This window comes from Manis pentadactyla, chromosome 7 (genome assembly GCF_030020395.1).
Source record: "Manis pentadactyla isolate mManPen7 chromosome 7, mManPen7.hap1, whole genome shotgun sequence".
NCBI classification, from domain to species: Eukaryota; Metazoa; Chordata; class Mammalia; order Pholidota; family Manidae; genus Manis; species Manis pentadactyla.
The window spans coordinates 39132915-39149451 of NC_080025.1; the positions used below are offsets into that span (position 1 = coordinate 39132915).

The following is a 16537-nucleotide window of genomic DNA, read 5'->3' on the forward strand; positions in this document are numbered from 1 at the left end:
TTGCATCATTCCTCAAGGGTGGAGAGAAGTTTATCTCCATATCAGTGGGTAATTACCTGAGCAAGGAGGGCTTATCTGTACCCAAGAGGTGAGAGGGGGGCCAGTTTTGCTTCTGCTGGAACAGGAAAGAGAGACGGCCCAGGACTGCAGTTTGTGAGCAATAAACAGATTTTAAACTTTACTTCTCCCTTTGACTGATTTCAGTTTTTAAGAGGTATTTTGCCCCGGGATTTACTTTCCCCGGACTTAGAGGTGCTCAACCTGGCTGCCCATCAGACTAGTTAAAAATAAGGATTCTCGGTCACCGCACATGTACGAGTTTCCCTTTGCTGCTGTAACAAGTCTTTAGTGGCTTAAAGTAACACAAATTATCTTACAATTTTGTAGGTCAGAAGTAAGACAAAGTCTTACTGGGCTGAAAACATGTCAGAAGCCTGCATCCCTTAGGGATCACTGGTTTCTTGCCATTCCAAGCTTGGCACATGGATCCCTTCCTCCATTGTCAAAGACAACCATGCAGGGTTGAATCCTCACATCTCATCAGTGACCTTTTGCCTCTCTCTTCCACTTCCAAAAAATACTGTGATGACATTGGGCCCACCCAGATACTCCAGGTTGTTCTCCCTATTTTAAAGTCAACTGACACAGCCCTTCACTCAGAGGAGGGGACCTGACCAGGAATAATACCATGAGTAGGATTGCTCTCTCCCACTTTTTTTTTGTGATAAGGAAGCAGAAGGCTGTTTGTTATACAGTCCTAAGAAAGCAAAAATTTCAGAATGAAATAGTAGTAGTATTGGGTTGTGGGGAGGTCAGAATTTCTTCCATGTAGCCAAACTGTTTTCTAAAAAACTTTCCTAGGCCCTAATGTGTCTGTGAATACCATAGCAGTACAGAACTCCTTCTCACCACATGCCAGCCCCTCCTCTGTCCATTGCTAGTGCACTTGCCCATCAGCATGCAGGTATGATGCTCTCCCACATCTGTCCTCACTTCATCCCCACACCTACCAGATATTCGGAGAAGAAATCCAGGACATACTGACCTATAGGCATAATTGAAATTGCATCTACAGCTGGAGAGACAGGAAACCCAACCCAGCTCTTAACTGTTGTCTGCTGTCCTCCCACAGCCCAGCTTCAGTGTCTGCCTCTCTGGCTGGAGTTCCAGTAACAGCCACAAAGCAGAAATGTGTTCCCCCCCTAGAGCCTCAGGCCAGAGGTCCACACTACCTAGTTCCAAGGCTACCTTATTTTCCCAGTTAATTCTAACAAGAAGAAATGCTTATAAAAAATTGATATACTTTATAATTTTAGAAAAGGTACATGGATAGTATGGGACATACAGAGAAAAACAAGAAGGGAAGAATTTAGTTCTGCAGGTCAGATAAGTAACCTATTTTAAATAAGTAAATACATAATAAAACCATGAAAATAGAATGTCAAGAACAGGCAACAAATGGTATTAAGTTTTATAAAGCATAAGGGCATAAGGGAGTATACTAAGACACATTTAAATGTATGATTCCAGGGGCAAACAGGTGATTAATCTTGCATGATTCCTTGCTGATGATGGGTCTACCTGGCAGACCTCTGAATGGCTGAGCAATTGCCCTGTCTGTGCCCCACAGCCCACTTGCAGTGCCAGCTCGGTAGCCAGACAGGCTGTCCAGGCCAAGGGCCTTTCCTGCATTTCCCTTTGTGCCTCCCTTCTGCCCATACCTTCTCATTTCACTTCAAACACAGCTACTACAACACATTTTATTTCATTGGAAAAATCTGCATGAAGAACCAAACCTTATTCCCCTGAAGAAAACATTTACCAAAGCTTAAATAAAGATGAAGGTAAGAGGGAGGGAAAGAGTCCCTGCCTTATGCTGGCTATCACCACCTCTCTCACTCCAAAGGCAGGTGATGGAAATCACAGGTGTCCCAGTAAAGCCTCTGCCTGGCCCTTCCATAGGGCCTTGAAAGCAGCTGTAACATCTGCTTTCTGGCCCACAGACTGCTGAAGTCCTGAGAGCTGCTGTGGTGGGTACAGACGATGCAGAGGGGACTGCACTGGGGTCTTGGGCTAGTCACACACAGGCAGTAACACCTCAACTAGGAAGGAAAATATATAATTTATCAAAAAATAATTCCAATATATAGAAAAACATCTCAATCTTCTGAGGCCTCTGCTCCTTATTTACATTCACAATGCCACTGAATGAACCCAGGACTTATGGGAGCTGTGAGATGGGGCCTCGTCAGTGGGGCCCTTCAGTTGTAAGTAGGCAGAGAGAAAAGTTAAAGGGGTAGGAGAGATTGTTTCATTTGCTCTTTTTGTGTCAGGACGGAGGGAAGTCACTGCAGGCAGAGAAGTAAGACAGTCCTGGGTCAGTTCCAACTCCGCAGAAAACCTGAGCCAGATCTTTAAAAGCTTGGACCAATGTCCTGTGTCCTTGAAAACCAATGTTGACAAGTGGCTGATCTGAATGCTTTGTTGCCATGGAACCAATGTGGCTAATATTCTTTTTCATTTTTTTCCCTTAAAATCCAGGTGGATAAGGTATTGGGTGGGGAAAGTACCAAATAACTGAGGTGACAGGGAAGGGTCACACACAGAGAATATTACACCAGCTTCTTGGCTTCAAAGAAGCTCTTGAGGTGACGCATCTGCCAGATGCCAGTGAGGATGAGTATGATGGTCTGGGCAATGGACCACCACAGGACCCTTTGGTTGGTGCTCTCGCTGGTAAGACGGAAGCGCTCTTCACGATACTGTGTATGACAATGAACCCAGGATTAAACATGCAGGAGAGGCGGTCCTGGCTGTTGGGAGGCCTCTCTCTCCCATGCACCCATTCATCCACAAGCAGCTCTACCTGGACAGAAATCACACTCCTACTGCTCAACGCAGATCCCAAGGTAAAGAGGTAGGCAATGGCCTTGCTAGATAAGGAAATGTCCTCTTCATTTTATTCTATAGAGTTTAAAAACAGCTATCTAGTCTGATAAACTCCATTCCATTCTCTGAACAGCTGATCACCCAAACAGGGACAGCTGCAAGCAGAAGGTGTGGTGTAGTGGCTTTAAAGGTCACCTGCCATGTCTGAGTGCAGCGATGTGCCCTTACCCTCTGGTAATCCTGCTCCTTCTGAATCTGTTCCACCTGATCAAGCAACTGGCGGGCTCGGAGCTGCAGCTCGGTCAGCTTATCCTTGGCAGCAATCTCAGGGTAGTTGTTGGCATGCTCCCCAACCTGGATGTCTAGGTGCACACGCTAGAAAAAAACAGAATTGGATCCCCAAAGCTCACAGGTTATGGCGTTTTGAGTACTGGGGCCTCCAGATGTGTGTTCCAGGCAATGTGACCCACTCTTGTCCCTAGCTTAGGGATGGAGAAGCAACATCTGTCTCCCTAATTGTGACTGTGCCACAAAGTCACAATAACTCAAAACTTCGGAGCCAAGTTTGAGCTGTGACCAAAGATAAAACTTACCAGTCTGCCACCTGCGAAGAGAGCCATCCTAGTAGAGTTGGAGTGCAGGCAAATCTGATGGTCGCCAGGGGTGTGGGAGGTGAAGGTGAAGCGGCCCTCGGAGCCGTACTGCCGCGACAGCACCACCTGCAACACAGCAGTCAGGGCAAGCCCGCCTGCGCGCACTAGATCCGGGCGTCCCCGAGGGCCCGAGCGCCGGCCGGCGCGGCCTTACCTTGCCTTCGGGGTCTTTCACCTCCACATGCATGCCCAGGCCGGGGGTCGAGGGCAGGAAGACCTCCCTCTGTTTGTCCCACATCTGCGTGCGGTAGTTCCCTGCGGGCAGACAGAGCGGTCACGACCGCTGCTCCGCCCAGCTATGCGCTGGCGGGGGACACGCTGCGCCCGACCCTCGCCCCGCCTGACCGATGACCATGGTCTCATCCGGGATTTCCTCGATGAAGCAGCGCTTCTCTGTCTCGCCGATATGGAAGTAGAGCCCCCAGGTGCCCGCCGCGCACAGCGCGAACAGCAGCAGGGCCCGATACGCCATCACCGCCCGCGGCCGGCGACACCTGCCAACGCCTGCCCGCACCCAGCGCGCATGCGCTCCGCTGCCTGACGCTACCTCTCAGTCGGACGGGGGCGCGCGCGCGCTGTGACGCCGGGAATCCCCCCACCTCCGCAGTGTTTCCGTGCGCGCTGCTGGGCCGCACTTCCAGGTGACGCTGCGCGGCCCGGCTCAGAGTGCGCATGTGCTGACTCGTTCACCGCCCACCCGTTTTCAGTGTGCAAACAAGGGCTATTTACTGCATTCTTTGCTACAGAAACTAAATGTCCTTATCTAGCAATTCCCTTCCCTTTTAGTTGATGACGGTGGTGATGCCGTTTACTTATTGAAGCAACTGGATCACTGACCAATAGAATTTTCCGCATTATTATGGATTTGCTTATTGTATCTTCATGTATCATTTAACGTGCTTCCCTGCCACTGTGTATCTTGTAAAGAGTTAAATATTGAGCCAGCCAGGATTTAACAGTAAAATGAAATGTATTTTAATCCATTATAACAGTTACCCTTTTTTATATATTCAAATTGTCTCATAAACCATTGCTTCTCTGTGCCCTTTCGACACAATTCTAGTAGTCTTTGGGGCTTCTTTCCTTGTAAATTTCTTGCCCTTGACACACGCAGCCATTTATACAAGGAATCCAAATGAACTTTAGTGAGCAATGGTATTTATATTTCTAATTTTGTTTTTTCTTAAAGAGGATCCTGACATTTCTCCTAACTGATGAGTGATTTTAAAGAGACTGCATTCCCCACAGTAGAAAACCTACATCAGGTATCTACTCCCCAAGCCGAAAAACTTTTTGCGAGCATTAGCTAGGTCAGCTACCCCTCCACTCAATTCATTCAACCAACATCTGCTAAGCAGCCATTTGTGTCATTCTTCTAAACGAGGGGGACACAATGACCAACAAAACAAATATCTTCATCCTCATGAATTTATGTTATTGTATATCAATAAAGAAGATAAGTAAATATATAACATGTCAGATGGAGGTAAGTGCCTGGAAGAAAAATAAGGCAAGGAAGAAGATAGGGAGTGTAGTGGGTTGAATGGCAGCCCTTAAAAGGATATGTCCATGTTTGAGTCTCATGTCCATGAATGTGACCTCACTTGGAGAAAGGGTCTGTACAAAAATAATTAGGGATCTTGATGAGATAACCCTAGATTGTCTATGTGGGCCCTAGACCCAATGACAAGAATCTTTCTAAGAGACACACAGAGCTATCTCATATGCATTAGGATGGCTACCACTAAAAAACAAATAGAATATAGCAAACGTTAGTGAGAATGTAGAGAAATTAAAACCCATGTGAACTGTTGGTGGGAATTACAATTGGTACAGCCACTATGGAAAACAGTATGGAGGTTCCTCAAAAAATAAAAAATAGAGCTACCATACAATCCAGCAAGCCTGCTCTGGATAGATCTCTAAAGAACTGAAAGCAGAATCTTGAAAAGTTAATTACACACCCATATTCATAGCAGCACTATTCACAAGAGCCAAGAAGTGGAAGTAATGCAATGTCCACTTACGGATGAGTGGATAAAGAAAATGTGCTCCCTACATACCATGGAGTAGCATTCAGCCTTCAAAAGGCAATCCTGACCCCTACTACAACATAGATGACCCTTGAGGATGTTTGCTGAGTGAAATGAGCCCATCACAAAAAACAAAGACTGATACTACCACATATATGAGGTATCTAAAGTCAAACTCATGAAGACAGAAAGTAAAATGATGATTAACTGGGGGCTGGGGAGAAGGGGAGAATGGGGAATTCTCTAATGGGTATAGTTTCATATTTGTAAGATGAAGAAGTTCTGGAGATCTGCCACTGAACTTATAAAAGAGAGACACACCCAGGAAAGGAGGCAGTATGATCACAGAGGCACACACTGGAGTACTGCAGCCATAGGCCAAGGAAAGCTGTAGCCCCCAGAAACAGGGTGAGACCAGCAATGAGATCCCCCTAGAGCCTCAGCTGACACCCTATTTTCAGACTTTTGCCCTCTAGAATTGTGAGAGAATACATTTCTGTTGTTTTAATCCACCATGTTTGTGAAAATTTGTTTTGGCAGCCACACACAGGAATTTCTTTATCAGGCATCTGGCTAGAGGCAGGATGTACAACAGAGGGGTTGGGAAGGTTCACTGAGAAGGTGCCATGTGAGAAGGGCCCTTAACAGGCAGGTCAACAGATACCTGAGGCCAGTGTGAGAGGAGGAGAGACAGGGGGAAAATGGGAGGAAATGAGGTCATAGATGGGTGGGGGATTGGGTAAGCCTTTTGGACCATTTGAAGAACTCTGGAAAATGAGAACTACAGGATTTTGACTGAGGAATGACTTGATCTGACTTAATTTTTAAGATCATCTTGTCCAGGCAAAAAATAATCACTGTAAAACACAGGGATCATCAATGGGTACAGAATATTTTTGTAAGTAACATTCAATCTAATCAGGCCTTCTGTTACATCTTGCAGTTTACAGGGAATTCAGAAGTAGAGACATCATGAGGAAACAATAAGGGAAATCCATACACAACATGGAACTGGCTTGAACCTTTCAAAAACTAAAGTCAAGAAGAGGAGCAAAAAGTGGGGGAAATACACTAATTTAAGAGACAAAAATGCATAATACCAAATAAGACGTGAACATTTATTGGATCTTGGGATGGTAGAACGTCTGTGAAGACTGGTGCCAATCCCTCCCAGTCCCATACCCACATGCTGCTTTCACCATGGAGGGGTGGAATCTATTTCCCCTCTACTGGAATCTGACCTAACCCTGGAACTGGCTCTGACCAAATCAACAGAAGAGAAACTATATGGCTCTGGGGCCTGGAATTTAAGTGACCTTGTGGCTTGTTTTCACTCTCTTAGAATGCAGCTGAAAGGAGGTCCAGCCAACCCAACTGAGCAGCCAGTCATTGGAATGAAGCCATTTTGGATCCTCCAGGCCCAGAGAAGATTCCCCAGCCAATACCACATGGAACAAGGATGAGCTAGCCCCACAAAAACCACTGTACACAATTATGCAACTGGAGAAAATGAGGATGCTCTATGAACTGACAGAGTCCAGAACATATTGCTAAGTTTAAAAAGTAAGGTGCAGAAGAGAGGACAGAGTAAGCCATCTTTGGTGTTTTTATTTGCATGGAAAACAAAGGAAGAACACATAAAACTCTAATATAAGTGGTTACTTACAGTTAACAAACATTCAGCCAAATACCAGTATGGTTGTGCTGATTAAAATATAGAAATACCTCTGTCCTAACGGGAAATGGAAACTCTCCAAGCCCCTGAATTCCCTCGACCTCTGCTGCCACCCTGGGTCCCTGATTGTCCCATGCTCCAACAAACAGAGTTCCTCTGGCAGGGAAGGGTCCTGGCAGCCCAACAGATAATGTCAATGGTAATGGGAGTGCAAAGGAGACTGCAGACTAGACTGTTTCATCTTCTTGATTTCTGAACCATGTGAATTTGTTATCCATTTAATAAACAAATTTTAAAAACCAAAGCAGGGCTACCACTATTCTCTATCAAGGTACCCTGTTTTTAAGGATTTCAAACCATCAATTGGGTTTACCCTCCATGATAGGTCCTGCCTGTTTGTTCACGTCCGTATCCCCAGCACCTAAAGCCAAACTGGTATAAATATTTGTTGAATGAATGCAGCATGTATACATTGATGAAAAAGCACACTGAGCAAAAGCCATGGGATGCAGCAAAGGCAGTACTCAGAGGAAAATTTACAGTTGTAAATGTGTACATTAAAGAAGATATCAAATCAATAATCTAACTTTACACTTTGAGAAACTAAAAAAGAGAAAGAAGGCAAACTAAACTCAAACCTAGCAGAAGTTAACAAGTAACAGATTAAAGTGGAGATAAACAGAATAGAAAAACAATAGTCAATGAATGTAAATGTTGGTTCTTTGGAAAGATCAACCTTTACCTAGACTGACAAAAAATAAAAAGAGCAAATACAAAAATCACTAAAGTCAGAAAGGCAAGTAGACATTACTACTGACTTTATAGAATAAAAAAGGATGATAAGAGAATACTATGAACAACTGTACACCAACAAATAAGGTAAGATGTGAAACGGACAAATTCCTTGAAACACACAAAATTACCTGAAGTGACACAGAAAGGAGAAGTCAAGGAATGCATGGCTTCCCTGGTGAGTTCTACCAAATATTTAAGGAGGAATTAACACCAATCCTACTTAAACTCTTCCAATAAATTGAAGAGGATGGAACACCTCCTACCTCACCCTATGAGGCCAATATTACTTTGATAATAAACCCAAAGAGATCACAAAAAAAGAAAATGAGACCAACAACCCTTACAAATAGAGATGCAAAAGTCCTCAACAAAATACTAGCAAACCAAATACAACAGCCTACCAAGAGGATCAGACATCATGACCAAGTGGGATTTATCCCAAAGGCAAGGATGGCTCAACATAAGGGGTAAAACACTTGATTACCTCAACTGATGCAGAAAAGGCACTTAGCAAAATCCGACACCCTTCCATGATCAAGAACGCTCAGGAAAGTGGGACTAGAAGGGAACTTCCCCAACATGATACAGGACATCTATGAAAATCCCACAGCAAACATACTCAGCAGTGAAAGACTGAAGGTTTCCCCATATGATCAGGAACAAGACAAGGACAGCTTTCACAAACACTGCTGTTTGACACTGTACTGGATGTTCAAGCCAGACCAATTAGGTGAGAAAAGGAAACAGATGGCAGCCAAAGTGGAAAAGAAGAAGTAAAATATACCTGTTTACAGATGACAAGATCCTATACATGGAAAATCCTCCCAAAGAGTCTACAAGAGAGCTAATAAATGAATTCACTGAAGTTGCAGGGCACAGTATCAATACACAAAAATCAATAAACCAGTAATGGAAAATGAGAAAAGGAAATTCAAAGAGCAATTTCACTTACAAATGTATAAAAAAATCTAGGAATAATTTAAACAAGGTAAAAGACTTGTACACTGAAAACAAAAAACATTATTGAAAGAAATTAAAAAGGACACAAATAAAATGGGAAAACCTTCATGTTCATGAGCTAATTGACTTAATTATTGTTATCAATACTACCCAAAGTGATCTACAGATTCAACACAATCCCTGTCAAAATTCCAAGAGCCTTTTTTTCAGAAGTGGAAAGCCAATACCTAAATTTATATGGAATTGCAGGGGGCACCAAATAGCCAAAACAATCTTGAAAAAAGGTTGGAGAACTCATGCTTCTGTATTTCAAAACAAACTGTAAAGCTACAATATAACGGTGTGGTACTGGCATTAAAGATGGCACACAGGCCAATGGAATAGAATTGCGAGTCCAGAAAGAAACCCAACACATATGGCCAATTGATTTTCCAAAAGGTTGCCAAGTTCATTCAATGGGGAATCATCTCTTCAACAGGTGATGACAGGACAGGTTAAGTTCCACATGCAGGAAGAAGTTGGACCCCCACTGCACATCCTATACACAAATTCACAATGGATAAACAACCTAAATATAAAAACTGAAACCATAAAACTCCTAGAAGAAACACAGGGGTAAACCTTCATTCATTACCTTGGACTTGGCAATGGATTCTTAGCTCTGACACAAGCAACAATACAACAGACGTGGCTAAAACCCTCCCTAGGAAAAATTTAGAAATAGATCAAAGTCGCTATTACACCCGAGAGTGGATGGCATAGTCGTCGGTCTGAATTTCAGGCCAGATTCAGATATTTGTGTTCTCCATGTAATTGCCATGGTCAGATCGCCGTCTCTTGTCACTTCAGTATCCTCTGCTGTGTCACATGACAGCCCTTGTCTTCAAGTTGTTGGAACATGCGCAGGAGAACAATTCGAGAGTGTGGAACAGCCTTTCCCTAATGTCATTCGGATGCCACCTTCACACACAATAACCACTTACTACAAAATAAGGCTTTCTCCTGTGAAAAACACACTCACTGGTCCAAATTCAATTAGTGGACACGGACACAAAGAGAACAGTGGAGCGAGGCTTTAATGACAGTCTTGCAAGATCGGGTGTCTGGTGGGCAGGCACACCTGGGGAGTTTGGTGCCAATAATTTATCTCCTAGTACGCGAGTCCCTACCTTGGTTCCTCATTGGCTGAGTACTAAAGAATTCACATTCTTTCCCGGAAGTCGCCTAAGCCAGTTATATCTTTCCTTTACATTTGTCTTAATTTTATTGGTAGGTTTAAAAAACTCAAAACAGGTATTGCCAGGCCCTTATCAATTCCCCCACCCCCACTCTCAGCCTGAGCAGCTTCCACCACGTGGCCCTTTGTTAATACCTGTTAAAATGTTTAAACATCCTAGTGGTAATAAATCACATTTAGGTTTTATACTCTTTTCTAACACTCCTTGCTGTAACTAAGAGTGGAGAACCGCAGGGCACTTTCTTAGCATGTGACTGACTACAACTGACCATGTTTCGTCAATTCTGAGGCCTTATTTTACACATTCCACATCACGAAGCAGGACTGCAGCTTCCGATCAAAGAGGCACCCCAGAAACACCGTTGTCCTCAGCCGCTGGGAAGTAACGCCTCAAAGCGGCGGCACCCGCACTAGCCCAGCCCGTTGACCCCCTGGGGCACTCTCACTCCCTCACCACCCAGCACATCCCGCCCACAACCCACGCCCCGCCCCCAGCCGGCGCGACTCTGTGACGTCAACCCCAGCAGAGGCAGGGCCGGGGCTGCGTGCTGACGCCACACGCTGGGGCGGGGTCGAGAGTTTGGTGACCCGGAGTGGGGCATCGGAACCTCTTTCGGGGGAACCGAGTCCAAGACAGGTAAGTGCGCGCTGCTGCCGGGCCCCGCCCGGTCGGAGAGGTTCCGCGTCTGTCGGGCAGACGGCGGGAGTCGCGGCAGAGGGCCAAGCCGCCTCGCCTTCGTTGTCGCCGGCGCCTTGGTGACAAGGAGTGAAGCCGGATGGAGCGGGCGGGGGGGGGGGGAAGTGGCCAGTCGGGACCTGACGGACATGCGTGGCGGCCAATGACCCGGCGGGCCCCGCCTGACTGACGGAGATTGGCGGTTGCGGGCGCGCGGGTGTCAAGAGGAGCGCGGAGCGGCGGGGCATTGGCCGTGGCGGCCGGCGGATGTGAGCAAATGGGCGCCGCCGGGGTGGCCCCCAAGGTCAAGGGGGCGTCACATGTGTGCCGCCCGGCAGTGTCCTTTACCCGCAGGGCGGACGGAGGGACTGCCCGCCCTTGAAGCGGCTGCGGGCTTTGGGTGGTGCCCGCCTAGAGCATGGAGCGGCGCCTGTTCTGGCCTTGGCTGCGCTCCCGGGGTGACGCCCTTGAAGAGAACTCCCCACGTACTCAATGCCCACCATACCCATCTGTCCTGAGCTCCTGGGGAGATGCCCTTGAGTAGAATACTCTTCACCACCCCACGTTCGCAGTACCCACCGTGCTCAGTACGCCACGCTACCTATCCTCACGCTTCTGGGGTGATCCCTTGAGCAGAATACCTTCCAGCGCCAATGTACTCATGCTCTGTACCCCGCTGTACCCATCCTTCCTGTGCTCCTTGGGGTGATACCCTAAAGGAATAGATTACTCTGCAACACCCACTGTACTCATCATCTCCTTGCGTGCTGTTTAGGGTGACAACCTAGATGGTCGTGTATGCTCTACAGGGTTCCACCATACTCGTTCTTCCAGAGGTATGGTAGCCCATGTTTAGATGTAGCTCATTTCCTGGAGGGAACACCACCTTTTCCCTTTCACAAAGCTGTGTGACATAAGTGTGAGTTGCATACCGGTGGCAGGCACTGAGCTGACAGGAACCTGCAACCTGCTATCTCTGCCCTTTGCCCAGAACAGAGGAGAGATGACTCTGAGGCACCAGTTGTGAAATGTCTTGGGGTTTCTCTGTGCCTTTGTTCTGTAGTTCTGTACTTTGAAGAAGGGAGTGGAGGCCCACTTCCAGGTACACTCTCTGAGCAGCTTTAGGATGAATGTCCTGGGATGAAGCCTTGTTTGCTGTGTGGCAAGAGGTGCAACATTCAAACCAGTTTTTTGTGCAGGTTTATGGAAATATGAGTACTGTTCTAGCTTTGCAAATTAAGTGCAGACTGGATCTTGGAAAGTTGGAAGTAAGATCAAAGTATCCTAATTATTTTTTTGAGAGGACTTTCCATGCTTTAGTTTTTTTTCCTTAACAGCTTTATTGAGATACAATTCATGTACTGTAAATTCATTCAAAATATATAATTAAATGATTTGTAGTGTATTCAGTTATTGAACCATTTCCACAATTCAGTTATTTTTAAAGACAAACTTTACTTTAAGAAACATGTTGGTTTCATTTAAATTTGCTTATTATATACCAAATACTGTATTTGTTTATATCATACATATACATATATGTGCACATATATACATCAGATCAACTTTTAACTGATCTCACTCCTTACTGCCCATTTGAAAAAAATACCATACCATCTACCTTTTAAATTTTAGATGGTTTTTGTTTTGTGATAATTGTACAGTTATTGAGAAATTTATTTTGAGAATTGTACGGTTTGAAATATGTACAGATAACAGTCAAGATACAGAACATTTCAGCTACCACAAGGATCCCACTTCCAACTCCTCAGCTTCTGGCAACCACTCATCTATTCTTTTGGCATGTCAAGAATCTCATGTAAAAAAAATCAATCTAAACAAAGCAAATGAACAGGGAAACAAAACAAAGGACTCATAAACACAGAGAACAGACTGGTGGTTGCCATAGGGTAGAAAACTTGGGGGAGGGGTGAAACAGGTGAAGGGAAAAAATGATAATATTTGATATCTTGATTTGGGTGGTTACATGAGTGTATACACATATCAAAATTCATTGAGCAGTGTATTAAGATTTGTGCATTTTATTATATGTACCTCAATTTATAAAAAAAGAGAATTGTATAGTATGTAACCTTTGGGGGATTGGCTTTTCTCACTGAGCATTAATTCTCTGAAGATGCATGCAGTTGTGACCTGTATCAGTGGTTCTTTTTTGTGCCTCCAGGCAATGGATATACCACAGTTGGTTTAATTGTTCACTCATTGGAGTACATATGTGTTGTTTACATTCTTTGGCTAATATGAATAAGACTGCTGTAAACATTCACATACAGGTTTTTATGTGAACATAACTTTTCATTTCTCTGGGATAGGTGCCTAGGAGTGCAAGTACTAGGTGCAAGCATATGGTAGTTGCATATTTGGTTTAAAAACTAGCCAGTTTCCATAGTAGCTGCACCATTCTATATTTTATGATGTGTAATGTGTTTGTGATCTACTTTCTCTACATGTTTGCAAGCATTTGATGATACTATTTTTTATTTTAGACATTCTAATATGTGTGTGGTGATTTCTCATTGTGGCTTTAATTTGCATTTACCTGATGCCTAGTGATAGAATGCCTTTTCATGTGCTTATTTGCCATCTGTATATCCTCTTTAGTGCCCATAATTGTTTTTTCTGCTGTTTTTTAATGTTGATTTTTGAGAATTCTTTATATATTGTAGTCCTTTGATGGATATATGGTATGCAAATATTTTCTCCTTTAGCTTGATTGTTCATCTTAACACGATCATTTGTAAGTTTTAAATTTTGATGAAATACAGTTTATCAATTTTGTCTTCTATGGATTGTGCCTTTGGTGTCAAGCTTAAGAATTCTTTGCCTTGCTATAGGCCCTGAAGATTCTCTATTGTGTACTTTTCTAAATGTTACATTTTGTGCTGTACATTTAAATTCGTAATCCATTTTGAGTTAATTTCCATATAAGGTGTGAAGTCTACTTTGAGTGGTTTCTTTTTTTTTATTTTATTTTTTCATTTTTTTGGCCTGTTGATATCCTACCAACGCCATTTGTTGAAAAGACTATTCTTCCTCCATTGAGTTGCTTTTGTACTTTGGTCAAAAATCATTTGTGGGTTCAGGAAAAGATGGCAGCGTAGAAAGGCGAGGCAGAAACCTCATCCCAAAAACACATAAAAGAGGAAAACACAGCAAATACAACTAAACCTGAAAACAACCAGAAGACTGCAGAACAGACCACATACACCAGGGGAAGAAGAGAGGACCACACATTAAAGGGTGAAGTGGCAGAGCCATGATCAAGAGCAGGACCGAAGCCCTCCCCCCACCCCAGCCTACAGGCAAGAGAAAGAGGAACAAAACAGGGAAGGAGTAGGAGCCCAGGAGCACTGCACACCTGGCCCTGGAGATCTGCCCTGGAATCATGGGCCTACATTACACTGGGTTCTGGTGATTGGTGGGGCTAGACACTGGAGGCAGGTGGAACACTCTGGGAGACTGGGACTCTGGTCATTGTGAAGGACAGATGCACTCCAATGGCCCTGAGACCCAGAGCAGGGTGGCAGTTTGAGAGACTTAGCAGTGGGATGAGGGCCAGAGGGGTGAGGGTTGGATGGAACTGGCTCCTCAGGAGAAAGGGCAGGTGGAGGATACCCACCCCAGCCATTCCTTAGCCCAACAGGTTGGGAACTCTCGGGGACCCCAGACTGTCCATCCCCCTTGCTGGCAGCACAGTCCCCAGGCTCCTCCATGTGCATGCTGCTAGACCCAGTGGTCTGCAAAGACCCTTGGACTTTGCTGCCTGACAGGCAGCAGGAGACTCTCCCAGCTTCCTTGGCTCCGTTTCAGTCTAACTAGGGAAATGCCTGCAGGAGCCAACCCCAGGGGCTCCATCCTCCATGTAGGTTTCCAGGCCTCGTGTTGTGGTCCTTCAGCCCATGCAGAGCTGCCCATTGGTCCACACACCCCATTATCCCTACAGCCCCGCCATTGCTGCAGGCTGCCCACAGTGAGTGCAACAGAGTCTTCTGAGCTGAGCACAAAGGCAGCAGCTGAAGCAAACTGCCAGCACCCACAGAAAAATGTCCTGCGCCACTGCACATCAACAACGGTCTCCTGCAAAATAGAACCAGACACTAAAGAGAAAGGAAGAAGAGAAAACCACACATTAAAGGGTGAAGTGGCAGAGCCATGATCAAGAGCAGGACCCAAGCCCTCCCCGGACCCCAACCTACAGGCAAGAGAAAGAGGAACAAAATGAAAGAGTAAAGAATCTTGAGCTTCTGGGCACCATACAATGCCTTCTTCATAAAACTATATAGGACAGTAAGCTTAACAGAGTTATCTGATAAATACAAAGGAAAACACACAGAAACCCTGACAAAATGAGTAGGCAGAGGAAAATGATCCAAACAAAACTACAGGACAGAACCCCAGAAAGAGAGCTAAATGAAACAGAGATATCACCAATCTTCTTGATAAAGATTTCAAAATAAAAGTCATAAACATGCTTACAGATTTACAGAAAAGTATTCGAGATCTCAGGGTGGACTTCAGCAAAGAGACAGAGAACCTGAAAAAAGCCACTCAGAGCTGAAGAATACAGTATCTGAAATGAAACATACAATGGAGGGATTTAAGAGTAGGTTAGAACAGGTAGAGGAGACGGTAAATGATATGGAAGTTAGAGAAGAAGAATACAAAGAAGTTGAGGAACAGAGAGAAAAATGATCTCTAGAAATGAAAGAATGATGAGAGCTTTGTGACCAATACATATGAAACAGTATTTGCATAATGGAACCACGAGGAGAACAGAAAGACAAAGGGAGAGACAGTCTCTTTAAGGGAATTACTGTTGAAATCTTCCCCAATTTGGGGGAGGAAATAGACACTCAGATCATGGAAGTACAAAGATCCCCTAACAAAAGGAACCCCAGGAAGACAACAGCAAGACACATAATACAATAATTAAAATGGCAAAGATCAAAGATAAGGAGAATGTTGAAAGTGTAGAGAGAAAAAAGAATACAAAGGAAATCCCATCAGGCCAACAGCAGACATCTGAACAGAAACTGTACAACCAGGAGTGAGTGTCATGATATTTATGTAATTTAATGTAATGAAAAAGAGGGGCCTCCAGTCAAGAATCCTCTACCTGGCAAGATTATCATTAAAATTTGAAGCAGGTATTAAACAATTTCCAGACAAATAAAAGTTGAAGGAATTCACTACCACTAAACCAGCTTTACAGGATATGTTAAAGGGAATGCTGTAGATGGAAATGTCCGTAAGGCTAAATAACTTTCACTAGTGAAAATAAACTGACAATGAAGGTAGTAGACCAATTAATTACCAAGCAAGTACAAAATAAAAACAAAATAAAATCAACTGTACACAAAATCAGTCAAGGGATACACAAAAAGTGCAGATTATGACATTTAATATGAGAAAAATGGAGGAGGAAGAAGAAGAAAAAAAGTATCTTTAGGCTGTATTTGAAATACAATAAACAGCAATTTAAGACAGACTAGTGTATAGTAAGGAAGCTATCCTTGAACCTTTGGTAACCACAAAACTAAAGCCCACAATAAACACACAACACAATACAATTTTAAAAAAATCAAATTACAGCACTAA

General features: G+C 44.2%; 2 protein-coding genes across 4 annotated transcripts in view; one reads left to right on the top strand and one right to left on the bottom strand.

Annotated features, from left to right (window-relative positions):
* Positions 1–1382: 1382 nt before the first annotated feature.
* Positions 1383–4079, bottom strand: TMED4 (transmembrane p24 trafficking protein 4). Its single transcript, XM_036910294.2, has 5 exons — positions 3888–4079; positions 3697–3797; positions 3483–3608; positions 3118–3264; positions 1383–2762 (listed from the first exon to the last, which is right to left on the bottom strand). Exons 1-5 carry the CDS (start codon positions 4012–4014, stop codon positions 2613–2615), a joined length of 651 nt encoding a protein of 216 aa, XP_036766189.1. The 5' UTR covers positions 4015–4079; the 3' UTR covers positions 1383–2612.
* Positions 4080–10765: 6686 nt separating this feature from the next.
* The window catches only part of OGDH (oxoglutarate dehydrogenase), an 87634-nt gene continuing 81862 nt past the window's right edge, over positions 10766–16537 (top strand). For all 3 annotated transcript variants that reach the window (XM_036910293.2, XM_036910290.2, XM_036910292.2), the window contains exon 1: positions 10766–10879. The gene's annotated coding sequence lies outside the window, so the exon portion shown is untranslated. The remainder of the gene's footprint in view (positions 10880–16537) is intronic.

Bases quoted from the DNA above. Each gene is read 5' to 3' on its own strand.
- TMED4 (XM_036910294.2), bottom strand. From the start codon at position 4,014: ATGGCGTATCGGGCCCTGCTGCTGTTCGCGCTGTGCGCGGCGGGCACC. The intron at 3,265-3,482 runs GTAAGTTTTATC...GTTTTTTTCTAG, and splicing joins TCTTCGCAGGTGGCAGACTG to CGTGTGCACCTAGACATCCA. The intron at 2,763-3,117 runs GTAAGGGCACAT...TGTCATACACAG, and splicing joins AGGAGCAGGATTACCAGAGG to TATCGTGAAGAGCGCTTCCG.